At 43.4% G+C, this 27,435-nt stretch overlaps 3 protein-coding genes across 4 annotated transcripts; 1 reads left to right on the forward strand and 2 right to left on the reverse strand.

The window, feature by feature from the left end:
* Positions 1-1,403: 1,403 nt before the first annotated feature.
* Positions 1,404-2,270, forward strand: LOC133905944 (probable calcium-binding protein CML25/26). Its single transcript, XM_062347758.1, has one exon. It carries the CDS (start codon positions 1,608-1,610, stop codon positions 2,061-2,063), a length of 456 nt encoding a protein of 151 aa, XP_062203742.1. The 5' UTR covers positions 1,404-1,607; the 3' UTR covers positions 2,064-2,270.
* A 739-nt stretch (positions 2,271-3,009) lies between these two features.
* LOC133905943 (clathrin heavy chain 1-like) lies at positions 3,010-13,608 on the reverse strand. 2 transcript variants are annotated; one of them, XM_062347757.1, is made up of 29 exons: positions 13,421-13,607; positions 13,121-13,325; positions 12,042-12,130; positions 11,737-11,943; positions 11,381-11,479; positions 11,170-11,278; positions 10,891-10,970; positions 10,576-10,803; positions 10,431-10,496; positions 9,568-9,684; positions 8,929-9,126; positions 8,693-8,809; positions 8,537-8,596; positions 8,333-8,419; positions 8,133-8,216; positions 7,858-7,992; positions 7,716-7,778; positions 7,525-7,629; positions 7,310-7,422; positions 6,971-7,223; positions 6,735-6,871; positions 6,368-6,646; positions 5,265-6,267; positions 4,687-5,172; positions 4,426-4,596; positions 4,158-4,343; positions 3,850-3,972; positions 3,655-3,765; positions 3,010-3,561 (listed from the first exon to the last, which is right to left on the reverse strand). In XM_062347757.1, the coding sequence occupies exons 1-29, from the start codon at positions 13,463-13,465 to the stop codon at positions 3,388-3,390; spliced, it is 5,130 nt and encodes a 1,709-aa protein (XP_062203741.1). In that variant the 5' UTR covers positions 13,466-13,607; the 3' UTR covers positions 3,010-3,387. The 2 variants fall into 2 exon arrangements, with proteins under 2 accessions (XP_062203741.1, XP_062203739.1); XM_062347755.1 differs by having other exon boundaries at positions 8,537-8,809; positions 13,421-13,608.
* A 3,775-nt stretch (positions 13,609-17,383) lies between these two features.
* Positions 17,384-22,131, reverse strand: LOC133906182 (xylan O-acetyltransferase 4-like). The gene is made up of 4 exons (XM_062347988.1): positions 21,450-22,131; positions 20,915-21,286; positions 20,627-20,782; positions 17,384-18,169 (listed from the first exon to the last, which is right to left on the reverse strand). Exons 1-4 carry the CDS (start codon positions 21,923-21,925, stop codon positions 17,776-17,778), a joined length of 1,398 nt encoding a protein of 465 aa, XP_062203972.1. The 5' UTR covers positions 21,926-22,131; the 3' UTR covers positions 17,384-17,775.
* Positions 22,132-27,435: the final 5,304 nt, after the last annotated feature.

The following is a 27,435-nucleotide window of genomic DNA, read 5'->3' on the forward strand; positions in this document are numbered from 1 at the left end:
CTCATTCCTGATCCTAACGCGATGCTGAGTCGGCTCGAAGACCATCACCGCCATCACGATCGCCTCCAGTTGCACTGACACACCGATGACTACATTGACCACACACTCACCACATCTGCACCGACCTCTTCTTCACGCCGACACTGCATGAACTTGCTGCACCAACTCTTCTACATCAACAACATCTCACCGATCAACTTTAGATGATATCTCCGAACGAAGATACACCTCATGCTTTCCTAATTTATAGGTGCTTGATTTAGTGCTTGTGATTTTGATGATCACATAATCTCTGTCTAGGGCTTCCGTGCCATATATTTCCCTTTTTTACTATAGTACAACCCTTTATTTTTGTTCAGCTAGGGTGTTGCTAGGCTGTGGCAGCTAGCATCCCAGCTTTCATGTCGGCGTCAATGGCGGCCATACCGCGGCCGTACTGGACGACCGACGATGGTACTGGATGATAGCAACAACCTCTTGCGTGTCAGATCGGGTCAGGGGCGAGGAAGAATTGAAGAGGTAACTGGCGTTGACGAGTGTTGCTGGATCAGATTGGCCATCATATAACAGCTAGCTGCGTTGACCTGGCATGTATTAGCATCTTCAGCACTGCTACTATTTCATCTCATGCGTATTCGACTTTGACTAATTTATTTGTTAGTTGGGTGATCTTCAGCACTGCTACTATTTCATCTCCTGTCGGTGTCAACGGCAATACCTCTCGGCGGTGCCGCCGGTCGATCGACGAGGAACTAGATGATAGCAACAACAACGTGTAATTGCGTGTCAGGTCAGATGCACGCGGCAGAATTTAGACATGCATGATCTAGTTTGCGTTGACGCGCGCCTTAGTCGGCACAGCTCAGCTCAGCTCACCATCTCGACCGACCTGACGACATTCATATCCATCTTCAGTACAACTATCTTCTTAATTTGGTCCTCCTCTCACAATACTATAAAAAAAAGGACCAATTGCATCCTAATTAGATACTAACTTATTTATTGTGCTTGCAAGGAGGGGTTTCAATTTCTTTTTATAATTTTTTTTTTCACCAGCGAAAAGATCGAAATTCGTGAAATTTCGTCAAGATTTCGATCATTTTTCATCTTCCGAAATTAGATATTTTGTTTCCCTCTGAAATTCTGAAAATTCACAAAAATTCACTAGCAAAGCTATATCCTTAACACATGTGTCTAAAAAGATAATTTCGGCAAAACTTTAATCCCTGCTTGCAAGGGAGGTAATCAAGGACGTACGCACGATGCAAGTACGCGTGAATCACACCACACGGATGCTATATATAAATTTGGACTTGCATATTCTTCGAAAGGACACGGAAATTACAACGAGGCCCACCTCTAAATCTCTAATTGAGGCAGCTGCCAGCCATTCATGCCGTCAAACAGAAGCTTCTCCTCTATAATACTAAACTCAACTCTCTCCGTCGTCGTCCGTGTTTGCACGGGTATATATATATAGATATATATGTACATGGTTGAACAAAGGCAATTCAGCTGCAGAACAAAGTTGTGACATCCAGCTACTTCAATTTCTAGTTAAGCAACTGCACGAGCATCTGATCATCTCCTTGCCGTAGTAATTCGGAATGGTTAACATGGTGGCATCATCGTTGTTCGAGGCCTTGGACAAGGACGGCGACGGCAAGGTCTCCGCCTCCGAACTGCGCGGCTGCATGGCGGCAGCGCTCGGCGAGGACGTGTCCGACGAGGAGGCCGCAGCCATCTTCGCAGCGGCGGACATCGACGGCGATGGCCAGCTGGACCGCGAGGAGTTCTTGAGCCTGGCCCGCGAAGCGGAAGGCGCCGACGAGGACGGCAGGTACAAGTGCCTGAGAGAAGCGTTCGGGATGTACGCGGCGGAGCCCCAGGGAGAAGAGCAGTGCATCACGCCGGCGAGCTTGAGGCGGATGCTGAGCCGGCTGGGGTCACCGCAGCTGGGCATGGACGAGTGCAGGGCCATGATCTGCAGGTTCGACCTCAACGGCGACGGCGTCCTCACCTTCGACGAGTTCAGGGTCATGATGCACGATGGCCTCATGTGATCCTCATCCATTGATTAGATTAGCAAGCAAGGGTCCATTCCCTGATATGTACATGAATTACGATTCATTCCCTGATATGTACATGAATTACGATTCATTCATTCGTTGATTTGATTCAGCTGTTTAGTTGGTTTAATTCGATTCATACTTGTACTTCTTTGTTCTTTTCTCAGAAAACTAGTGCGATAATTATATTAGGTTATGATAGCATCAATCACAAACTTAAAGTATGTTAGAGGCGATATCATAGTTTGATTTCAGATTATCCACTAATTTTTCTTTTATTTTATTTTTATTTATTTTCATTAACAAAATATGTCTCGTATCTGTAGCCGGTAAGAGATTGGAAGGCTAAGTAAATAAGATGGATAGTAAAAGTAATTAAAATATTTGAATTTTAAAAAATTTTATTAGACGAGAGGAGGGTAGAGTGAAAAGTTGATAAAAAAATCAACTTGTGTTTTATACATAAAGATGGAAATCAATGATGTACAAAGGTGTGACAAGAAGCGCATGTGACTTTTGCGATGCAACTTGGGAGGAAGAAGATTCCGCGGGCTTTCCATGTACCCATCTGCATCGTGTCACCTTCACTGACCGGCTCGACTCTCCAACAAGACAACAATTCTAGTCGCCACTGCCAGTCACATCGATGCAACTTCCCCAAGAGAATCAGTCCGGTCAGCGTTATTGTGCCCACGCACACATATTTTCCACAAGTTACAACAAAACAGCAATTAAAAAGCAACTTCGAGGAAACGATCAGATGTGAACTGATCAGACGATGTTTCGTAAACTTGAAGTAGAAATATCGTCTCGTTCCTACTGATTTATACCAACCAACAAAACAGCAACAGGTAACGGCTCAACCCGCTTAAGAAACGTGAACGAGGACCACCAACACAGATAAAGTATCAAATACTCGTGTTGTTCAAGAACATTCATGTAAACGTAAGCAAACCACTAAAAATTAGAGGGTAAAGAGGTAAATAGCATACATTGTTTTATGTCTAACACCGATGCTGTGGTGATCGAGTGTACAAGAAAAATGTCTGGATATATTATCACAAGCTATACAAATGGTACCAGCTTTGCACAGCTCACGCTGAGCCTAATCATCCTGATCCTAGCCGATCTTAATATATATCAACCAGTAACAATCTCAAACACGGCTTGAGATTTACTCGCCAAAATTGTCCTGGTACCAAAAAGAATATTAATTGAAACAACAAATCATCTACAACTCCAAAGATGCCTCTGGAACCTCAAGTTTTACTTCCGCTTGAACTGAATTTCCAATCATCTGACATATCCGAAAGCCAACTTAGTAGCTCCCCATTGGCGGCATCCCAAATGCTGGCATTGGACCAGGACCCATCGGAGGCATACCCATTCCACCCATTGGAGGCATGCCCATTCCACCCATGGGAGGAGGACCGCCCATACCAGGCATCGGTGGAGCGGGCAAGGCAAGGGGAAGCAATTGAGCATACATGTTCTGCACAATAGAATTCAACTTGTCATGCCAACCACACTTAAGTATGAATGACTGGTTACCGAAAACAAAGGAGTTGTGTGCACTTCAGATTACCTGCTGAGCAACAAGATCCTTTTCTTCCTTCTCTTTGGCTTTTTCTTCTTTTTGTGACTCAATTTTGTCCTTCACTAAATCATCGACCTTGCTGGTGTATTCACGAATGAACTGCATACACAGCAGGGATGTTATTATTAAAAAAAACTGTACGTAAATTAAAGCGGGCAAAGGTATGGACGGGAGATTAGATACCTGCAACAGATATGGGAAAGCAAAGTCCACCATGTTGTTCATCCATGCAAGCTCAAGAGCAACATCTGGCCGAATCAAGTCATAACAAATGAAGAGGCAAGAAGCAAAGCATTCTTTCTTCCCCTGCATTACATAATTGGATATGTTTACTAAGCAGACATGCAATGCCAAGCAGACAATTACTGCTAGGCTTTTTGTGTATGTTGAATTGGCTTATCACTAGGTCCCATATCACAAGTCATCAACCAATTCATCAAGAATGTGTCACAGCATGTTGAAATAGAATGGTTTAAAACAAAGTAACAAACCTGCCCGATAAAATAGACAAGCAAGTCCTCCGACAGCTCACGGTCACCAGACTGTGAGCATGTCTCCATGCAATCCTTGTACATGTTGTCTTTCTTCGATAGAGCAATGGATTGCTTCCATCTGCCAGCCTTCTTGTAAATGTAAGCAGCAATCCTCCTCATCTCAAGCAATTCATGCTTCTCAAGCTGCTCAGAAATGCACGTACAGGTTATTAAACTACAACAAGCCAAAACAACAGCATCGCAAAATTATCTAGTTTCTTTTTACCTTCTGGGCAAGACCTATCTGATCAAAGTTATCGTGCATATCAACTGATTCACGGAGCCTCTCATAGTCTTCCTCTTCAACATAAAGTTCATTCAATGCTTCATTCACAGCAGAGACATTGTTACTCTGAACTGCAACCATATACGGCTTCACAAGATGCAACTGGCCAGCCTGCACAAAGAGCAACAAAAGAGTTAAAATTTGGAATGGAATTTGATTCCAAGTGCAGAAAGGCAAATAAGTTTTCATTCAGACACAAACCTTGCGCATTATGTCTACAACTCTGGTATGATCTAAACGAAGTGCGAGCACATTTAGCATATCATTGATGAGATCAGGGTGCTCTTGAAAATAGAAGTGCACTGCCTTGTAATATAGCTCAACATTTGCAACTTTAACACAAACATCCTTGAACTGCATATGATCCCATGCATCTGGAGAATGGTTCATAATAGTGGTGGCAGCATTGTCAAATTCATTGTACTGTATGTACAGGTAGGTAAGTTCTTTCCAGTGTTGTTGCTCATCACAAGCCCGGATAAGCTTAGGAATATTGAGACGGGTAGAGAACAGATTTATGTGCTCCATTAGCTTCTCAGGGCGGTATCTAGCATACAGTACTCCCAATTCTGTAAAGATGCCCATGTGTGCACGTTCAAGTCCAAGACCACTCTCCATGAGAGATATAAGTTCACTGAAGCATCCTCTATTTTGGTAGTATTCACTCACTTCTTCCAGGTCATCAACCTAGACAAAAGAAGGTATGTCAGAAAGGAAAAGATAAAAAGCTTTCTCAGAGACTAGAATAAATATCGAGTGTGTTGCTCCTGCTTATATACCTGGACAATAATATTGAGACCACATATCTGTGCCAGACGGAACTCCTCAGCATCAACACAAGCAAAGCAGACCTCCTTCCATGTCTTAGCGCTGTTAGCCTTGCGAGCAGCATCCACAGCACCTTGGAACTGCTTCAGCTTAACAAGGGTAACAGCCAGCTTAGCCCAGTTTGAGATGAAGGCATAGATGATCTTTGCAGCTTCATACAGTTCTTCATCATACAGACGGTCACCGACATTTTGGAGGCTGGCAACATTTGGCATAAGAATGAACTCTTCAATGTCACTGAGTCTATCGATCTTAGCATATGCAAAGATGAGTTCTCCATCGACTTTGGGCTCTCTTGCCTTTTGCCTTACCATCAAAAGGTACCTAACTAAATCATTGTACGCATTTGCTTCCTCAGCAGCACGAATGACATCAAGGAAATGTGCTGCATCATCTGCACGAATGAAGGACTCAATTGCTTCACTGACCAAACCTTCACGTAACTGGGCCTTAGCAACCTGGCTCCAAACAGCATCTTCTTCAACACGGAATGCAAACTCTTCAGCTCTTTCTATGCTTCGGATGTTATCCAAGAGAACATTGACAGCCTGCACATTTAAGTTGAACTTCTTGAATATAGCAAAAGCCTCCTCATACAGTTGAGCCTCAACAGCGACTTCTCCAACAGCAGGCCCATCAAAATTGTCCAATCTGTTAACATAGTCCATGACTCTGGATGGGTCTGCCTTGATGGCAGTCAAGATGAGCAGGTTCTGCAGATTGAAGTTTCCACTGAACGCAGAATTTTGAAGGACAATCTTTTCGAGAAGCTCGATCAGTTCATGAGGAAGGTCAGCTGTCATGAAAGCCTTAACAGCAGCAGACACTTGCTCAGGGCTCTTGCTCTCAGGCAATGCAGTAGAAACCACTTGGTCAATGAGTTGCCTTCTATATTCATTGTCAGGCTGAAGAACTTTATCCCACAGATCACCATCCATTCTTTCAACCACATATCTGGCATTTCAAATAATGTAATATGAACATGTCTGCGTCACTCAATAGATATAAAGATTTAGAAGAAACACAAGTAATCAGAATAAAAATAATTACATACCTAGCTTGCAGCTTGAAAAGTGAGTTTTTGTTAGTGACATTAATAAGTTCATCATCACACTGCCCACGTCTGTAAGCAACAACAGCAAGTGTAGGATCCCGCTTTTCACAGTATTTACCGACTACACGAGAGTCATAAAATGGGTTGGTGGTAAGGAAATGCTCTGGATTATTGTTGCTGTCGATGATTATTTTCCCAAGAGCATTGTGGACATGCACATCTTGGCTGCCCTCACTCACTAAGTGTTCCAAGAACTGTGTGAGCAACCGTAGGCGGTTCCTGGTTAACATATCAACCAAATGAGACCAACAGGAAAAGGGGGATGTGAATAATGTGATTGCAGACTGGAGGAATAAAGGAATCAAACCTCTTCTCGCATTCATCAACAAGTGGCTCAACAGGAAGGAGAGAACGAACAGAGAGAATCAAACCCTTGATGAAATCTTCAGGGCATTCGTCATCAAGTAGTTGCCCCACTACCAAGGGAGCATTTCCAGGATTCACCTACAGACCAGAGAAAAAGAAATAATCATTTTCATGCTCAACATACTATGGGAAGAATGACACCCAAAACAACACTACTGAGTTCAAAGAGGTACATACTTTCTGTACATAGCCTTCAATATACCGAAGCATATTGTTTGTGTATAGATAGTGAGTTAGATCTGGAACAAAACCAAAGCGGTCACAAACATTAATCAGTGGGCGGGCATCAGGTAGTTTTGCTTCCATCAAAAAGTTCTTTGTCTTCTCAGCATCATAGAAGTTAGACTCTCTGGTTACACGTTCAACTTCTTTGATCTGTCCAGTCCTCGCAGCTGCTTCTATGTATTTGAAATGGATATCTGGATCCTCGCTATTGCATGCAAAGAAATATAATATTAAGGTGTGTCACATTAAGATAAAAGGCATTTCAAAGGTATCAACATCAGGAGTAACTACCTGGAGCTCAAATATGATCCCAAGAAAAAGTAGAGGCCCTCGTAAGATTTGAATTGCTCAAATAGTTTTATGCAAGCATCAACTCCAAGCTGCTCAGAGTATTCTTTCGCAGCCTGCAGATGTGCCACAGGTTTTGCAATTATTAGAACTAATAAAGAAGAAAGATGAGAGAGGGGAAAAGAAAATAAAGGTTACAGGAAACTGAGCAGGATTACCTGCACAACAATTTGAAGATTTCCCCTTAGATTGACCAGGAGAAGGTCCTTCATGCACTCTAATGCCCACTCTCTTGAAAGGGTGCCAAAGAACTCAACAAGTGCCTGTGTAAGAATGTTGTTGAATGTTGTTAATGGACAAGACAATAACATAATATATTGTGAACATAACTGAAGACTACAATACAAACCTGTGGCTCAATGGCATGGGTATTTACAATGACACGCTTGATATCAGGTAACTCTGAGTAATGCTGCATCACAACATATAAGATTAGCTAAACAGAGAAGCAAAGAGAAGAACTCTAACCACACCAATGCAAAGGTACTGACCTGGAGGGCTCGCAAGTACAAGCCAGACTTTTCACACAGCTGAGCAATACGAGGGCGGTCGTAATGACTGAACATACCATTAGCAAGAATGGCATCAGCAACGTTTGGGTAAGTCACTAAGTTGATCTCCAAAACCTACAATGCATTCAGACGGGTAAGTCACTAAGTTGATCTCCAAAACCTACAATGCATTCAGACGAAGCCGCTAAGCAACGAAACAATTTATAGGTGTAGGGTAACTATTCATATTCAAAGGTAAAAAAACAAATGCTAACCTTTGTTTGAAGAAAAGCATGCTCTGGCAAGTTTGGTTTCAGAACATCCAACAGAAAAGCTGTTGCCTCTCGTATCATGTTTCTCTGTAAGAAGAAGCATATAAACCAAGGTGTGCAACCGACTTTCATAGTAAAGACTAGAAAAACCAAAAGAAATGCTGCTAACCAGAGAAGCATTTATATAAGAATACAAAGGATACCTGAAGGAAGAGATCAGTTATAGTATTATAATCTACTGGACAACCTCCCTCCATTTGTGACATCATGAGAGCAAAGTTCACAGCTCCCTGCTCAAAAAGATATAGGATAGACAGTGAGGCAAGGATTCATAAAGATTAAGGAACCCAACAAACACGAACCAAATGTCGCATCTAAGCCCAATTTTGTCAAAAACAACCAATTACCTGTGGATCTGTACGTAAGATGGTCTGGAGGAGGAAGAGATAATCTGGAGTGTATCCAACCTGGAAAACCGGAAGTTTTAGGTCATAGGACATTTCAAATCTCAACTCAGGTCTAACGACTGAAAACAAGACGTCAACAAAACCAAAACAACAAACCTGCTTTGAATATATAAGTATCTTGTCAAACTCCCTCCTTTCAGCAAAAGCAGCCACAACTTTAGGGGTTGCCCTAGCCTTTATGTATATTTTCAGTGCAAGATCATTGTCCACAGTCTACATCAGAGAGTTCAAGAAACAATTAGTGAATAACCCAGACACAAAGAGTGAATGCAATTTGGTAAAGCACAGTAAAATCCGTGCAATCAATAAACACAGCACAACGCCAGTCTTGCCTTAACAAGATCTCCAAGTTCTTCACTGCACTCCAGCTTGTCTTCCGCCAACCAATTTTCCAGAAGATTCTTTTTGTTCTGATTGACAACAAGTCGAGATAGCTCAAGAGACTCGAAAGCATTGAGCTTCCCTCGAGTAAGCAATGTGCCGAAGTACTGCAAGAGTGGGGGTGTTTGTCCAGCTTGAACAGGAACACTCTGCAATATTAAACATACCAACAATGATTCCGTCAAGCGAAGGAACCTATACTGGAAGCTGATTAACTGTATTGTGCAAATTAGTCCTGACAGAAGGAGAGTAAATGTGAGAAAACTAAATGTAATGCTTTTCGTCTGTATCCATTAGTACTCTGAGGAATGACCAGTAACAACCAAAGGTTTCTCTTTCACAGTACACAAAACAACTTTAACAAAACCCTATGATGTTATCAACATCCTAGCACAGTAGTCACTTTGCTGAATTCAATATGTAAGAGTAACACTAATCTCTACAAGCGACATATCAAGCACACTTCATAATTCCATACGGTTGCTACAATCGAGAATGGTTGATCCATTGAGAACATACAAAGGTGGCACCTGCAAAAATGAGGCAGATAAACTATAATAGCTTCATAGGCAAAAGAACCAGAAACTCACCTGAAATTTTGCTACAGTCTCAGGTGTCCTCAGGAGGCCCTGGGGAGATTCTGCAGCCAGCTCAGCTGCTTCCTTGTATTTTGTTTGTGCAAACAGTTCCTGGAATCTTTGAACAACCTGCAAAATAATTCAGAATTTCAAGAAAACCCACACAATCTTTTGGCACATCAAATGAAATGCGGAATTGTAAAGTTCAACTACACAGTCTGCAACTTCCACAAACAGTATAAAGCATCAATATTTGCATGACTGCAAGGATAATATAGCAAGAGGTGTTCGGGAATCGAAAAATGGTATATGTGCGAAACGTTATTTCTGTGAAGAGCTCATAAACATCTAACACGCGTGATTTTGAAGCTGCTATTTTCTTTGGAGGTAGTTTACAAGAGAAAGTCAGTTGCATGCGTATTTCTACAGCCTTTTTAAGTGTGCCATCGTGAAGCTTTTGTAAAAAAGAATTTCATATGTGTTCCATAGCTCCTGGGAATAACTGTAGTAGCAGCATAAGCAATAAGCACTCCTGTGGCGGTACTACACAGAAAAACTCCATAACAAGCTATAGGTGGAAAATAGTTGGTGCCATATCAGCCAATTGTCAAGTATGTGATGTTTTAAACTAGAAATAATCTGGGACTGAAAGCTGTGCTAATAAGTGATCGAGTAAATGTTTTGACAAGATGCGCCATTCAAATAAATAAAGGTGACATAGTTCAGTGGTCTAGCAAGGAGTAGTAGTTTACTAGTCACTAGTCAATCGAAACTGGTACAGAAAAACTAGCCAAACAACTTAGCATAGATAACTAAAAAGAAAGTTATGCCAACATAACTGCATCAACAAAAGTCATAGAAGTAATATAGCTTACCAAATTTTCTGCACCAGGAAGATTAGCTCTCTTGGCAAGATTCACAGCTAGCTCAAGGTTGTTTAACTGCATGAGGAAATTGTATTAAAAGAATTATCTAACATATAGATCAGGGAAAGAAGTCCAGAAATGTAGAAGAACATACTTGACCACTGACAAAAGGCACAACGGTTGCATCATTAACTGTGGCGTGTAAAACCTGCCCTCTTCTGTTGATGGCATGAAATCCACCAGTTGAGGCAGATTCTGCTGTCAAGAATATAGGATCTGGACTGATTCTATTTCTGTAAACTGCCGCGGCAGTTTCCAAGTCATATACAAACAAAAGTCCAAGCTTTGTAATTACATAGATAAGCCCATACTTATGTGAAATCTGTAGTAGTAGAATAAAAACACATTAGATCCATAATGTGAATATGTGATAATTTAACAGTGCATATTTTTTACCTAAGATGCTCACCTGCATAGCTACAGGAAAATCGTCCTGGAAATCTGGTGGAAAGAAGAGGTCGGCTTGTTTCTTAGAAAAGCCAGGTTTCCCTGTAATAAAGGGATCAACAAGGACAACAGTGACAACAGTGGACTTAAATGTTTTTTAAAAAGGAAATCCTACAATGAAACAAATAAGCAGTGCAAGAGAGAACGAGGCAGTTGTCTACTTGTTTGCATTCTTAGAAATTCGAATACAGCACTAAAAAGAATCAGAAACAAAATAAGTTTGAGATTCTTAAATGGAAACCTGGCTGGGCACCCAGTTCAATAACATGTAACTTTGAAGTAATCTGTCCAGCATTAGTTGACTTTGAGGCAAAACAAATAAGGGTTGATGGGTTCTCATTACCAACAACCTGAACAGGTGAGAAAAAGAAAGGTTGGTATATTACTAAATACTAGAAATAAAACAAGAATATAAGGCTATAAGAATAAAACAAAAATAACTGAAATGGTACCTTAAATGTTGCAAAAGATGCAGCATGGGCTTCAAGTGCCTGGCTACGCTGCTGGTCAATAGAAAAAAGTTGCATATTCCCCTTCACCAGTTGTGGCCTCTGATTGTGTGAAAAGGAGGGCATGCCAATATGAGAAGCACATAAAACAAAGTATTATGTAATACTAGTTCCTCTCCTCCCTAAAGAAACTGCTCTTAGTTCAAAAAGAAGTTCTACGGAGACAATGTTCCAAATCATAAGATTGGAACAAACATTAGCAGGAAGGGGCACAAAAGTAATATTTGTGTATGATATTTCACTGACACGAAATATGTCAATTATGATAGCACTAGCAGCAAATATCAGTAAGAGCATACCTCTGGAGCACCAGGTGCAATTCCAATAAGCACAAGCCACTTCTCCGCTGGGTCACATCGATAATTGATGATCTGATTATTTGCCAAATTAGCTGTCCTATCAAACATCTTGGCAGGCTCAGAATCGCCTTCAATTGACCAGTGATAAACTGATTGTTGTGTTACTAAACCCAACAACTTAGGAGTGATCCATTTCCAAAATACAACCTGCAGTTGAAAAGTACAGATGCACAGCACATTACCTCAAGTAGATTTATCGAGCATCTAAAAAAGCAGGTGCAAGAATATTGGAAAGACTTGTGTACCTGCTCCGGCATCTGATGAGACTTTATTTTGGTCTTAGCCTCAATATTAAATATTTGAAGGTGATCCTGTGTTGTTCCAGGTATTTGGGCTGCCAAATTCAGCAAAAAATTATCGTTATTGCAAACTACACAGTAACCAAAATAGAGTTTGAAGTGGCAAGCAAGCAGTGCTTGACATAAGAAAGTTTGGATATCGCAATTTCCCTAGATCTCTTATGAAAGCAACTATGGCCAGTAAGATATTCAGTGTCAATGTCTGAAACTAAATGGCTACACTAATTTGGACTTTGAGAGCACTATTTCATGCAGGTATCCCCTTACTTGCAAGTTGCAACTGATGATGTTGGCATCAATCTGAAACCAGTAAGCAAGCATTTTATGTGAAAAAATGGAGCAACTCAACTAAATTCCAAATTAAAGCTCCATTTTGCCACAACTAACTCAACCAAAACAAACTGTGAAATTAACAGTCAAGCGCTCTATTTAGGGACGACAGATTTTAAACAAGTAATGCCGAGCAAGCTAGTAGCAAGTCATCAATTGAACCAGAACAACAGCAGTGGAACCTCACAAACTTGGGTGTTAGAATCCTAATGCTCATTTATCCCATCTCCATAGTATGTTCAATTGCAGGGGATTTGACTCGTGGAAACAGTTAACTATATCAACAACATATATGGTAGGCTACAATTATAGTCCACCAGAGCTATACCCCTCCCTCCCCCCAGCATATTATCGGAACGGAATTATTTATACTTGCAACATAATGTTGGCTAAGCTCCGTTCCTTGTACATGACTTGTACAATATCAGGGAAATAGCAAGGTACAAATCAAACTCTGTTAGCCGTTACGATATGGATCACTACACTGCCAGATCCCAATCGAAAACTTGATCTCACTTGTGCAAATTCAGATGCCCCCAACTAAGAAGGGTGCTATACTAAGGAACCAATGCATAGATCGCTGCCCAATTCTTAGAGATCCTAAATTCAGCTGCCGCCAGGGCGTGAGATCTCGGTGGACTGGAGCGAATGAGCATCACAGTATATCTAGGAGCAGTAGGTGGGGGAGTGGCAACCTTTGAGTGCGAGGATTCTGCTGTTGGGGTTCATGAGCGCGGAGTCGGCGGTGATGGGTCGTCGGAGCGGCTGCATAGGCATGGCCATGTCGATGATGACGACGCTGTTCTGCGGGGAGGTCTCGCGGACGCAGATGTACTTCTCCGACTCCATGGTGACATGGGTGAAGGTGACGAACTGCGGCGCTATGCCCAGGCTCGTCAGCTGCAGCAGACAAGGAGGCGAGGCGTGGTTAGCGGCGGATCAATCCGGAGCGGAGAGATCTGCGCGGGAAGGAGAGGGTGGAGGGAGAGCAGCACCGTGAGGGCCTCGCGCATGGCGATGGGGGCGTTGGCCGCCGCCATGGCGACGGGCAGGGGTGCGGAGATCGCTCTCGAGCCTGGGGTGGTGGAGAGGGACGGAGGCGGCGGGTGGTGCCTCCTCCACTCCAGTCGTCCCGTGGGAGGGGGGGAGAGAGATCCGATCTGCTTGTGGACGAAGGAAGGCAATAGGATTTATCAGTGCCCCCTTGCCTGCCTTGTGGTGGTCATCTTTCGCAGATTAGTCCTTCGCCATTCGTCTATTTGCTCCTCCCTTATGTTTACAGCTTCCTTCGTTACCAAGCTGCAGGTTTGAACTGCTTCCTCCCGTGATCCGAGGGAGAGAGCTTGCTTCGGTATCAAGGTTTGGCACGGCCAAAATACGCTTCCAACTCTCTAACGCTGAGACACTGGTACAGTATGAAAGAATACGTTACAACGGCATTCTTGTTTGAAATCATTTGTATTATTGCAATAGCATGCTAGAAAAAAATATGCTTTGGAAAAGGTCAATATACAAAGTGAGCACCTAAGCTCATGATTACTCACCCTACCCCATTGATCTCTTATGAGATTCGTGCAGCTTTCATACAGGTATTCGTACCCTTGTATTTCCAATACGACGGTGAATACATCGCCTAGACAACATCGTCTTCATCAACCTCACTGATGCATGGATACCCGCAAGCGCTCCTGGAAGAGCTTCATGTCATGGAGCCTGCCGCCATGTCCTGAGCCTGGTGCTCGCAAGTGGAGTACGGTCCCGCCGCCACCCGCAACTGGACACTCTCATCGCCGCTATAGATGTGCAAAATCTCCAAATGATTTTCTAGACAGGACTGATGCAAGATCCAACCGATAAATTGAGTAAAAAAAAAGGGCATAACATGTAAATATTGCTATGTAACAATGCTTCACTAATTCTTAGGACACTCTTTAGTTGAATCCATGTAATATTGACATTTTCAACTATGTATAGAAACTGAAAAAAAAAAGTGTCATTAACACTTCATATTTTATAGCTGGATATCTACATCCATATTCCATACGGTTCATCCACTATCCGGTTATACATACAACAATTTATCATTTATTAAAAGCTTCACTACATATGAAATAAAGTGTAAGCTTTATAACATATATCAACAAGGCAACTAATTAGAACATGACCTGCAGCAGCTCAACTGAAAGAAAATACTATCCCATTGTTCAATGTCAAGAAACTAAGAATAGTTGCAGTAGCCGGCGGTGAAGCTAGGACTTTTTAACAAAATTAATATCTCTATTACTTAAAAAATATGTTGTGGTTCTTGTTTCGCTATGTCAACCAATGTTTAGTCCAACAATATGGCACCATATTTTGGTGCTACAAACTAAGTCCCACTATGTGCATGCTAGACAATTTTGTTCTAGATTTTCAGGTGATCAATCTCATAACCTCTTTATCGCTGAGCTAAGGATGAATATGGTAATTGTAAAGTGCCTTCTTCCCTAATATGCAAATGGGTAAGGTATTCCACAACGACCTAGGGACCATGGGTCATTCTGTCATGGTGCGATTCATATGTTGCATGGGTTGAAACAAGCAATAGTAAATAAAGGGATACGTGAATGATCATTTTGTCTACCTCTCTTTTGAAAGAAAAGTATCCACTTGAGTAGGCTATATTACCACCAATACTTTTTCTTACTCCGTAGCACTATAAATAAGCTATGATTTAGATATTCCTTATGTCATATTTGGAAAAGTGGGGAGTGTGATCCAAATCCATAGTTTAGTTAAAAATGAACTAGATCATAAATTACTAGAGCAACATTCTTTCTTTCATACAAACCCTTATTCTTTTGCTAGCATATGTGATGGTTAGTACATCGCTGATAGGTTCGATACTTATTGTTTGCAATACCAATTAGGGGTGTATCCGGAATACCTAAATTAAATAGGGTTCATTTGTAAAACTCCAACAAGAAAAAACAAAACATGGCTATGGGTCCACCCAATCGTTAGGGGACTTTTTAAATAATATTATTTTATTTAAAAATTGCAGAAATACTATTCAAAATGGGAGATTTGCAAAAATAGATACCAGCCAGTACTTCAATTACTGACTAGCCACCTATTGGCAATCAGTGTGCCGACATTCCATTTGGCACATCCCTAGGGACCTGTCGGCACTCTTATTACCGATAGGTCTTATGTACCATAGACAATATTAAAAAAAAATTATAACTTTTTATATGATCTCGGATAGAGATGATATTTATATGAAATTGTACCTATTCGATATTTACAATGTTATAGTTGAATATTTTTTCATTTAAATCCGTTTAGATGCTAAAAATGGCTAGAAATTTCAGATCTAATTTTTCAGATTTGGAATTTATAACCACTTTTTTTTTATCTAAACGTGTTCAGATAAAAAAATTGTTTAATTAAAAAGTTGTAGATATCTTCGATAGGTACAATTTTCATATAAATATTATCTTCATCCGAGATCATGAATTATGAATTTTTCTTTGAATATCATGTGGAACACAAGACTTGTCGGTAATTAGAGCGCCGACAGACCCTGGAGAATTACATGTTGGCTATCCGGTTACCGACAATGGACTAGTTGGCACTCCAATTATCCTATTTCTATGATTTTCCTATTTTAAATATTATTTTTTAATTTTCTAATAAAATAATATTATTTAAAAAAAGATTCGAATCCTTAGGGGCTGCTGAAGCCTGGATTGGGATGAAGCCCACGAATGAGGGTTGTGTTGAGCGTATCTGTAGCTAATGATTTAGAGGTCCACAAGGCCCAAGAAAAAAAAAGGCATTTAGTTATTTTTTAAAAAAATAAGGCCTTTTACTTTTTTAAAAAAGAAGGCATTTTAGTTGCGTAGCATCACAACAGCGTCTTTACATTTTCTTTCCTGGACAACAGAAGTACAGAATAGAGATCTCCGATTTTCACAGCTAGTTAGCGATGGAAAATGAAAACCATTCACCGTGTTGAAGATGGACAAATTTGTAGCAGCCAAAGCCGGACGGGTTGATAACGTGGCAGATGCTTTTACTCTGCTGTCATGCAGGCAAACATTTTGACCTTGGAGTTAGGAACTAAATTTTATAGGACTCAAGAAAGAATTTTTTAGATTCTATTCTCATCATCTATCCTATGATCCAATATTTAGGCTAAAGAAAAGAGGAAGTGAACATATGTCATCACAGAGGATAGAGCCTTTCGTAGAACAGAGCCATATATAATTTACTTTCCGGCACCTGCATTTTTACTCTAGAAATTGGATTCTTCTGCAAATGCTGTCCTCCAGGGAAACAAAGCTGTCGATGGCGTCGCGCTTCCACAGGTGCTCGATTCGATTTGTCCGACGAGAATGCAATGGTGCTGCTCAGGAACTAGCCAAGTTAGGGTCTTGTTCTCGTGCGAACTCCCCGTTCTATTGAGACAGTTATGTACGAGCATGTATAGCTGGGATTGTGAAATACACGAAAATGTTTGATTAATAAAGTCCTAGTAGTATTTCCCTCAGAAGAAAATGATTTCATTCACGAGAGTAAGTGTTTGTTTGGTAGAGTACCGGCTGCAAGAATTCTTGAAGCAATGTATAGCTCCAGAAATTCGCAGAACCAAAGTTGTGTATATACTTGATGTGTTTATGTGAGTCATTTTATTTACATTTTAAACTACAAATATATACTTAAACTGCTTCGCCTATAAATATCAGATCTGAGGTGAATATAAAAACTGAAGCTTTGCGAAACAAGATCTAAGTGGTTGCAAATGTATGACATATTTCTTGTCCACGTTGCACCATCTGTCACCGAGACAGTATAGATGAAGGTGCACGGCAAAACGCAAAACGAAAAACACTTCACAGATAACATCGGCACGTATGATGGCATCTTCAAGGGGGTGAGATGAAATGGGTCCAAAAAAGTTGTAAGATGAAACGAACGGTAAAAACAGCCACCACTTCTTCAGAAATTTTACATGATTCTCCTGTCCTGTATACAAAAATGGGTACAATGAAAAGAGTGAACGATTCCCATGTCTTTTCAAGCTTTAAGTAGTAGTTTGCACTTTCGTATCATCCAGCAGGTTATATTATATAACCAATTTCTGGCTGGAAACTATTTTCAGACTGCAAGTGTCTACCAGAGTGCTGTTTGCTCGATTGGCTAGCTCAGAACTAATTTACAATTCAATCGAACGATCTTGCATGCCATCAGTAAACAGCCCTTTCAATTCCCTTCCTATAACCTCTACTCAATCTATGCAAAAAAGAAAAAAAAATGAATAGTGATACATTTCCTATGCCATGGCAAAAAACGGAACCCCTGCTTCTCATTTCGGAGGAAGTGGCAGAGAGGGAGAAGGGGGAGAATGTGAAGATTTCGAAAGGATCCTTGTATAAAGTATCTCGTTCCAGACGTCCGGCACACCAGGAAGGCACCAATGGATGCAGTCGGCAAACTTGTCCGGTTCGGCCTTCTGCTTTGGCGTCAGCAGCTTACCTTGCCGGATCGAATACAACGACGTGTGGGCGTCCTTCCTGTAATCTGACATCTTTGTGATGTCGATCAGTGTAACCGGAACTCTCTTCATGGATCTGGACACCTTTGCTACTAGGTCGAATATCCGCATGTCGTGGTTAAGGTCGAGGGGTTCAGTGTAGTTCAGATACGGAAGCGTCTCCTTTACGCACTTTATCCCGTTGGGGTTTCCCCATTTATCTGGGCTGTTTTCAAGAGAAACATCACAAAAAAGGAAATGGGTTTTAGAAACAAATAAAGAAATATTTGTAATATCATGCTAATTCACAACTCGAAAGCAGATATGATTAGTTCAATAGAAAGATAAATCAAAGCTGGTCTTATGCTGCAATCATTTAAGAACAATTGCTTTTAATTTTGCCCTTCTTTTATTTCAATTGGTACACGGGTACATCAAAATAGAACTTCCCAATATTTGAAGAAGGCAACATGACTTATAAGTATTTACAGTCAAATGATTTGCAAATATATAGCTGTACAAGGAGTGTGACAATATATTCAACATCCAACATGCAGCAAATGGTGCCTGCTTTCTCTCATGTTGTCTAAGACATGCCCATGTGAAAGCATGTTGGGTCAGATTTGTATGAAAATTATTGACACCGACACTGACTTTGCAGAATACAGTAGCACAAAACATGAAGCACTCAAGACTCACATGATGCCTATATTTTAGTAAGATAAGGTGGTTTTATGTCTAAGCAATGCACAAAATTCCAAACCTGATAGAGCCTACCAACTAAATACATCCGCCATGTGTAACAAGCATAGTGTTCCTATGCTATTTAATTATACCATTAATCACGTACCAACAACATTATGGTTTTTGAAATTTCATTAAGACCAGAGTGTTTGAGATACCAACTGATCAGCCTCAAATTTGCTGACATCCACATGAGAGGATAAACATTCAGCAATGTAGATGATTATTGAGTGCCAACCATAAAAAGGTATGAGTATTAACTCACTGCAGTCTGCAGGGCATATATATACTACTGGATCCACATTTAACTGATGATGGTAGCATCAATGGTAAGTCAATGGCTACCTCTACTGATTTATTAGTACTCCTATCATTATGTTTCAGCCTCAGTGACGATATTAGAGAATTGAGAGTTCCATGATTCTACTGTTCCGCCAAATATCCTACTATACCTTCCTTTCTCTTTCAGGGCCTTCTGGCTTATGCAACATTGAATTCAAAGATACTCCTAGTAAAAGTAAGAGGGTTTTTATTGGGGTCCGGACCTCTAGTTTTTCTCAATGTATTAGCCTAGTTTCAAAGACTCCAAGGTTACATGTTCAACTAACAATGGCATGATAACTGCCCAATGATTTAACCAGGATACGAAATCCCTTCTTTCTAACAAGCAAGCTAAGGCCTATAATAGTTATAGCATGGCATTACAGCTTCATACATCCAAACTGAATTTTAAAAGGGGAGGATTTTCTCTGGTAAACGTATGCACCAAGAACTTTTAACCGTTAAAAGACACCAAAGCATCACCTAAGAGTACTCGCAGAGTCAGGAGTCAGGACAGCAATAAACAATGGAGATGCAAGTTCCAATAGAGTGGTGCTCCTTTTCTTTTCTAAAGGTTGTTTGCAAGTCAAAATCCTAGCTTTCATGTTGCTTGTGATGCAAAAAATGGCACAGCAATCTCAGATGACCCCACATCACCCCATGTAAAACATGACTCCTTTTATTGTTGTACCAACTGTTGCTTTTCTCTCATTATTTTCGAGCTGGGCCCTCATAGAAGTTAGTTGGGATCCTATAATACTCTGATCCACCATTCCTACATTTCAATTTTCAGCAATTATGGACACATATTTTCTGCATGGTTTCCTTGCTTTTAGCTTAAGATTTCAGACAGCATGTGAAGAGTACAATACCAGAATGTTCTTGTGTTTTTGGTTGTAAAGTTGTAGCCGTGGCGGTAACCACCCTTGATCGCTTCTGATCAGGGAGGTCTGGTCGGTTGTAAAACTGTTATTTGCTCTTCTTCTAATCTCATGCCATCCTTTCGAAAAAACAATACCAGAACACCAGATACACGTTCAAAGCTTAAAGGTTTTGGTGTTCATTTTGAGTCCAGCTGTTGGAACCCAAGTACATTACTGTTTGAAAATTTCGAATTCTGGAAAGTTATTCTCATGCATGCTATGGCACCAGCAGTCTATAGTCCATACCTACTGAACGCACACACTGGAGAGATGACAAAAAACTACTAGTGAGAAACTGAAGCTGCACACTTGAATTTTGACGTGCTGTAGCAATGTTGACTGTAAGGCAAATAAGTTCGGCCTATTTTTTGTCCAAGTGAGGGGTACGAGCTAACCAAGAGCTGATTCCATTGACCACATAGTTTGGTGGAGTGGACAATGACGTTGTGCCCTGCAGACTAGAACAAGAGGAAGATTGCTTCTCTAGAACACAAATTGGGTTTTAACAAACCATTTCAATCAACCCTATATACTGTATCCTATTAGACCGACAGTGGTCCACAAGATTCACAGTTTCATTAAAGCAAATTGGTGAAGTACGTCCACAAGGAACCACCATTACTTGTAGGAGTGTGTTTTGTTTTATTTTTTAAATACAAGAGAAAAGAAGAAACGCGAATGCAACTTTTAGTCACCTGATGTGAAGAGGAGATATTGTCATGAAGAACACCGACGTCCTCGCCGGATCGACATTATCGTCCAGCCAGTTCGACCATGTCTTGAACACCCGGCCATACGCTTCTATCCTCGGGACCTCATCATGCTCTGACCAATACCTCGAATTTGGCCTCCTGAAAAGATTTCAACATCCTCAGCATCCAATTGCAATGCTAGATAATAGAAAGCTGGAGTGAAGCTTCTATGGATGCATTTCCTCAGTCCGAATGGGAATCCAGCAGAAAGAAAGCAGGGAGGCAACTGACCTGACTTTCATGTCGGCGGTGTTCATCCACCAGATGTAGGTGTTGAAGATGAGGTAGTCGACGTCCCTCCAGTACTTAGCGTGCCCCTCGATCCGCTCGGCCCTGATGATCCGGTGCTCGATGCTGTGGATCTTGGGGTTGTCGGAGTTGGACTCAACGAGGAAGGGCGCCCAGTAGAACTCGAGGGTGGCGCGGTACTCCTTGGCATGGAAGATGGTGAGGGAGCCCCGCTTGACCACCTTCTTCCTGCCCTTGGACAAAATGGGCTGCACCAGGCACACCAGCGACTCCCACTGGTTCCGGTTGAGCGAGTCCCCCACGAACATGAGCCGCTTCCCGCGCATCGCCTCCATGAATCTCCGAGCATCGAACCTGCACGCGGTATGTTCCAATCGAATCCCAAATTAGTACAACTAAATTGGCGAACATAGATGCAATGTTTACGAAGTCAGCTTGCAATTAGGCAAGAAAGATGCAAGCTTTACGCCGCCAGCTCGCAGATCTGGAGTAGAATAGAAGGAAAGCGGGTGCTTACGTTGGGAGGGAGCAGTTGCTTGGCTGCCATTTCCAGTACTGCCATCTATCGTCAGGTCGGCCGTTGGCGAGGCAGGTGACCTGCGCGGTGAGGAAGGTGCACTCTTTTTCTCTGTATGCCGGGAGGGAGGTGTTGTCGAATACCCAGCGACCGCGGGAGAGGTCGCAGGATGGCGGCGGGAGCACCAGGGGAGGCAACCCCGAAACGTTGTAGACGTCGGCGTCGGGGTAGAGGTAGTCGTCGATGGAGAGCTCGGCGATGGTGCGGACGTCCTCGCCGTACATGAAGAGGGCGAGGAGGAAGAAGGCGGCGACGAGGGTGGTGACGGGGGAGCGGCGGGCCGCGGTGAGGAGGGAGCGCGTGGAGGAGGCCACGGAGTCGAGGAGGCCCAGCGGGTGGGACTTCTTGGGGGCGGCGGCGGCGGTGGTGGTAGAAGGCGGCGGATCAGAGGGTCGGTTGGGCGATGGGTTGCCCATGGTGGTCAGAGACGCGCAGCTGCTGCGGCTACTGCTGCTGTCGGTAAGGGAAGGAGATGAGTTGAGTTGGGGAGAGGGGGATGGTGGTGGCGCCCAGCCCGATCCCGCGGCGACGAACACGGCTTCTGATTTGTAGGAGCGGGCGGCAAATGTCGGTGTCGGTCCGGCGTGTGGGCAGGCTTGGTGGTCATAACATCCTTCAGATCCGAGATGCTGCCTCCCTCAAAAAGCCACTGTACTGCTCATCTGGAGTCAATGATCAAAATTATTACTCACCGCGGCCCGCCGCTCCCCCCTCGCATGGTAATGACATGAAGCAATATATCCACACCTCTAACCATACATTCATATTTTATCCTCTATATTCTTATATTTTTTTAATAATATTTTTTAACTAATAATATATTTGCAGGCTCACATATCATTCTCTCTTTCTCTCTCACCCTCTTCTTCCTGTCCAACCAGAGCAGGGCAATTGTAACACCTAGTTTTAAAAGAACAAAACCGGATACAATACATATATGTTAGAATCAAGTTTTATACATGCATTTACATTATCAGTGTATCATTACAATACCATTATTAAAATAACATAATTAACTTAATACAAAAGGATCCGATGGTCTAAAAGAAAACACAGCGAAACTAAAGATCTTCAGCACCAGTGGGGCTTCCATCTTCCACAGACGTCAACCGGGTACACTCCAGCCTAGAACAGCAACTCCGAGTCGAAGTCATCTTCATCAAGGGTTGCAGCTTCATTACGGCTTCTGAACAGTGGTAGAATGTAAGAGAAGGGACAACGTGTGTGAGTACAAAATGTACTCCGCAAGTAAAGAAAAACATGCTATAGGGCTTAAGTCAAGGAAAAGTTAGACACGGTTAACTGCACTGAGCAAATTTTAACCTAATGACTCCAACAATAGGCATCCTATTTGCTAAGTGTGAAGACATCACTCTAACAAAAAGATTGACTTATCGGATTCCATCCGACTACCAAGACTCACCAGGTAATTCCATTACCCGGCTACTCAACCAACCATACCAACCTTGATCCCATCTAGTCCTGAAGAAGTCCAAGTTCGCTCGTGTTCGTGAGCACAGCTGATCGACCAGATTAATACTCTCCAGAGTTTGCACAGCTTTCCCCATGAGTCGTGATTCTCGTGCTGCTTCACACTTCCGGGTGTGGAGTCGGGGTCTCACTACAAGGTATTTACAAAGCTCCCGCCAACTTGCAGGTACCCACTGAGGTTTCACCGCTAACAGACGATTACATCACTAGACCTGGCAACGGGTCGGGTTGGGTCGGGGCCCCGCGGGTTTTAGACCCGGCGGGGACGGGGGCGGGGGAGAAATTGGACCCGTAGGGGTCGCGGGTCGGGTCCCCGAAATGGGTTCGGGTCGGGTTCGGGGATAAATTATCACCCGCGGGGCTTCCACAGGGGCCCAAAGCATAATGTGGCCCGTCACCATGTCACGTCCGTGGAGGCAGCCGACAGCCCATTTACGTTGCAGCCTTGCAGGCCCGCACCCCGCACGCCCGGCCCGCGTCACGTCCTCGTCGGGTTTCGGGTCCCCGCAGGGTTCAGGGTCGGGTTCATTTTTGCACCGGACATGTGATTCGGGTTCGGGTCGGGTTTTTTTATTCGGGTTTCGGGTCGGGTACGTTCTGACTGCACCCGGCCCTGACCCGCCCCGTTGCCAGGCCTATATATCACTATAGAAACCCCCTCTTGTGCCACTCAACCGTCCAACGGTACCCACAGAGTTAGAGGGCTGGCTAATTAGTTGGGCAGGTCGTACCCATATAGGTCTCGTGGTTATACGGATTCATTTGGTTACATGTTCAAGGATTGGTCCTTAAGACTCTACATATGAACAAACTCAAGCCTGATGTATAGAACCATCTCAAACCAACCATCCTGTTAGGATCCATATACCATGTTTCTACAAAAGATTACCACTTCTGATTTATGTTGCATAGGCATTAGTCAAGATTAACATTTTCCCCAACTATGACTGCATTAGCATATACTACCTATTTTGACCCATAGTTAAACAACGGCGACAAAGAATGATCATACAAAACTAGTAAACCCTAACATAGGATTCCAATTTAGACAAGCATGCATAGAAGGAATAAAATAGCTACACATGATTCCTAGAATAGGGGAAAAATATTCAAGGACATTTGCCTTCAGCGAAGGGTTGCTCAAAGTTCTCAAAAACTTGATCTTGAAGATTCCCGAACTGCTCATCTCCTAATCGACATACTGGAGAAAGCACACAGTGGAAACTACTAAGAACAGTACACCAAACAGTACTAAAACTAGGTAAAAACCCTATAAAAAGATTCTACAAGACGCTACGAGATTTTGAGCATGAAAATCATCCAAAACGGAGCTACGAGCAAAAGGTATTAAGCTTTTGAAGTTTCAGGGGCTAATGTGCAAATTTTACTTGATTTCAGAGAATAAATCCGAATTGATTTTATACTAAAAATTCTATTTATGACGTCATAAATCAAATATCAAATTATTTTTGAATTGAAAAAACCTATGGAAATGGTCCATGGACTCGTGGACCACGACCTGGTGGCCGGTCCAAGGGTCTATGGTGGGCCGGTTATGAAGACCGAAGGTATACGCGATTTGGACCGATGGATGAAGATCTGACGGCCGGGGCGAATGGGGCTCGGATCGGGCGGCGCAGACAAGGGTGGTGGCCGGCCGACGGCGGAGGGGCGGCCAGAACTTCGCCGGAGTTGCACAAAAGTGCGCCACCGGCCACAGATCGCGACAGGACAAGGCGCAAAAGAGAGAGGGCGACACGAGGGTCATTACCATGGGCTTCACGTCGTCGGAGAAGGGCGGAGGGAGGCCAGCGACGGAGAGGGGCGGTCGGAGGAGCTCGATCACGGTGAGGACGGCGCTCCGACGGTGGAGGGAGGCCAAGGAGCGGCAGGAAGATTCTCCGGTGACCCTGTAGTGCCATAGTGGGGAGAAAAAGGGGTTAGAGGAGCTCGACCACAAAGAATTGCGATGGCGGCGAAGCTCTCATTGGAAATGAAGAAGAAGACGGCACTGAGGACAAAAGCTTGCGGGAAATGAGGGGGGAACGGGTGGAATGTGTGCGAAACGTTGCAAGGAAGTCGATGGGTGACTTATATGCACGAGAGGGGGAGAGAAACGGCAGGATTCGAAGAGAAATGGCAGGCGGCCTTGATTTCCTTAAATGCGTCAGTTTCCACATTTGAGAGGGGTTATGGAGGGGAAAACGTCCGGGAATAAGTGATTAAGGGGCGGCGATCATGGCTATGGACTTTAATTGGAGCGAAACGGCTCGAGGAGGTGGCGGTTTTGAATGGCGCACGGGATTTGGGGGCGGTCCAAGAGAGCGGCAGGAGGAGAAAGAAAGTGAGCCGACGGCTCGGGCGGACGGCTTGGCTCAGCTCGGGCCCACACAACAGCGAGAGAGGGTGGGGAGGGGGAAACTCGACGTTGAGGCAGGCCAGCTCGGGCGCAGCCTAGTGCGGGGAAAAGGAAGGGCGGCCCACGCGAGAAGAATGAAAGGGAGAGGGGGGGGGGGGAATAAATGGGCCGGAGAAAAGGAATTCGGCCCGTGTCGGAGGGTGAACTCCTCAAGCGGGGATCCAGAGGGACCCCCTTTGAGATTCGGCCGGGGGGATAATTCTGAATCTGCTTTGTAGGTGAAATAAATGGTAGTAAATGGGATGCAAGTGGAATGGAACGATCGGGTGTAGGAAGTAGTAAATGCTCAGGGGATTTTTAGACAGGTTCGGGCCGCACTGAGCGTAACACCCTACTTCTGTGTGTATGCTATAAATGCTCTGAGAATGTTTCTCTTAGTATCTGCTGGGTTACAAGAATATTTGTCTAGTCTAGAGCTTCGTGCTCCTTGTTCTTCGGCTGATCTAAGCTTCTGTCTTATATTCTTCGAGACTTGTCCTCAGCTCAACCTCTGCTGTCTTTCTCCGGGGAGCCCGCCCGGCCTATATACCTGCCTGGGCGGTAGCGTGCATCGGGCCTCTTACCAGTTGACACCTCACCGCTGGCCCTCTGTGGGCCACCGGCGAAGGACTTCTTAGGTCCTCGGGGAACTGAGTGCTCGGGGCCACTGTTCACGGCCCCGAGCACTCTCTCCCGGAACTGACTGCTCGGGTCCTCGGGGAACCGAGTGCTCGGGGGCCACTGTTCACGGCTCCGAGCACTCTCTCCCGGAACTGACTTCCCTTGGGTCGTCGGGGGACTCGGGTGCTCGGGGGCCACTGTTCGCAGCCTCGAGCACCCTCTCCCCGGTACTTGGCTTTTCTTGTCATCGAGGGACTTGGGTGCTCGGAGGCCACTGTTCGCAACCCCGAACACTCTCTTCCCGGTACTTGGTTTTCTCGGGTCATCGAGAAACTCGGGTACTCGGGGACCACTGTTCCTGGCCCCGAGCACCCTCTCTCTGAACTTGGTCTTCTCGGATCTCGGGGAGATAACCCCCGAGGGAGGGTGCCACGTGGCACTCTGCTGTTCTGGCCTCGGGACTCAGGGACCCCCAGTTCCTGTATCACCGACAGCCCGGAAAACCTTTAACATTTTTTTAACTCCCTTTTCTTTTTAGATTTTGAGCAAAATTTCCGAAGAGGTTTTAAACGAGCGATTTCTAGCGATCTTTTCGAAAATCTTTTTCACGCATAAAAGCTTATTGCAACTATAATATCATGAATGCATCAACCACAAATATAACATATGGTAATTTAAATTTAGAAATTAATTTCTTCTATTGAACAAAATTGCTACTCCTATTTAAAATTCAAGCAAAATTTTAAATTATTACAAAAATTAAAATTTATGATGTTACAGCAGTAGCCAAACAGTGCCACCAAATCACCTCGACTCTGTACAGAGAACATGGCTGGCGGGCTGGTGAGCTCGCCAGCAGCAGGCAACAGCACGAACACGGTCGAGAAGGGCACATGCACCCAAGAGACACGCACACCGATAGACCGAAGATCAATAACTCAACAACATCAACAAAGAGGACGGAGATCAACAACTCGTCGTCTCAATGCAAACAAGAGACACGCACGTCGGCAAATACCGACGATAGACAACATGGCGGCAAAAGCACACGCACGTCGCCGAAGACAGCTGGGTGACTCGACACGGCTGCGGCAAAACACATGCAAGCAATGACGATCCAAGTCAGCGCGGCTGGATCAAAACAGAGCTCACACCGACGGCAAAGTTCGGCACCAGTTTTACAAACTTTATCTCTCACGAATCTACAAACTTTTTAACTGTTTAACTAAAATCCAACAGAACCAATTCACCTCCCTCTCTCCTACTTATATTATATATATACTTAAAAAAATTTATAATTCATGTATCATCAGTTTTTCCCCTTCTGTCCATATTCTCTCCTACTTATATTATATATATATATTATATACTTAAAAATCTCTAATTCATTAATCGTCAGCCTTTATTCGGTTTTTT

The sequence above is a fragment of the Phragmites australis genome, chromosome 23 (genome assembly GCF_958298935.1).
Source record: "Phragmites australis chromosome 23, lpPhrAust1.1, whole genome shotgun sequence".
Lineage (NCBI taxonomy): Eukaryota > Viridiplantae > Streptophyta > Magnoliopsida > Poales > Poaceae > Phragmites > Phragmites australis.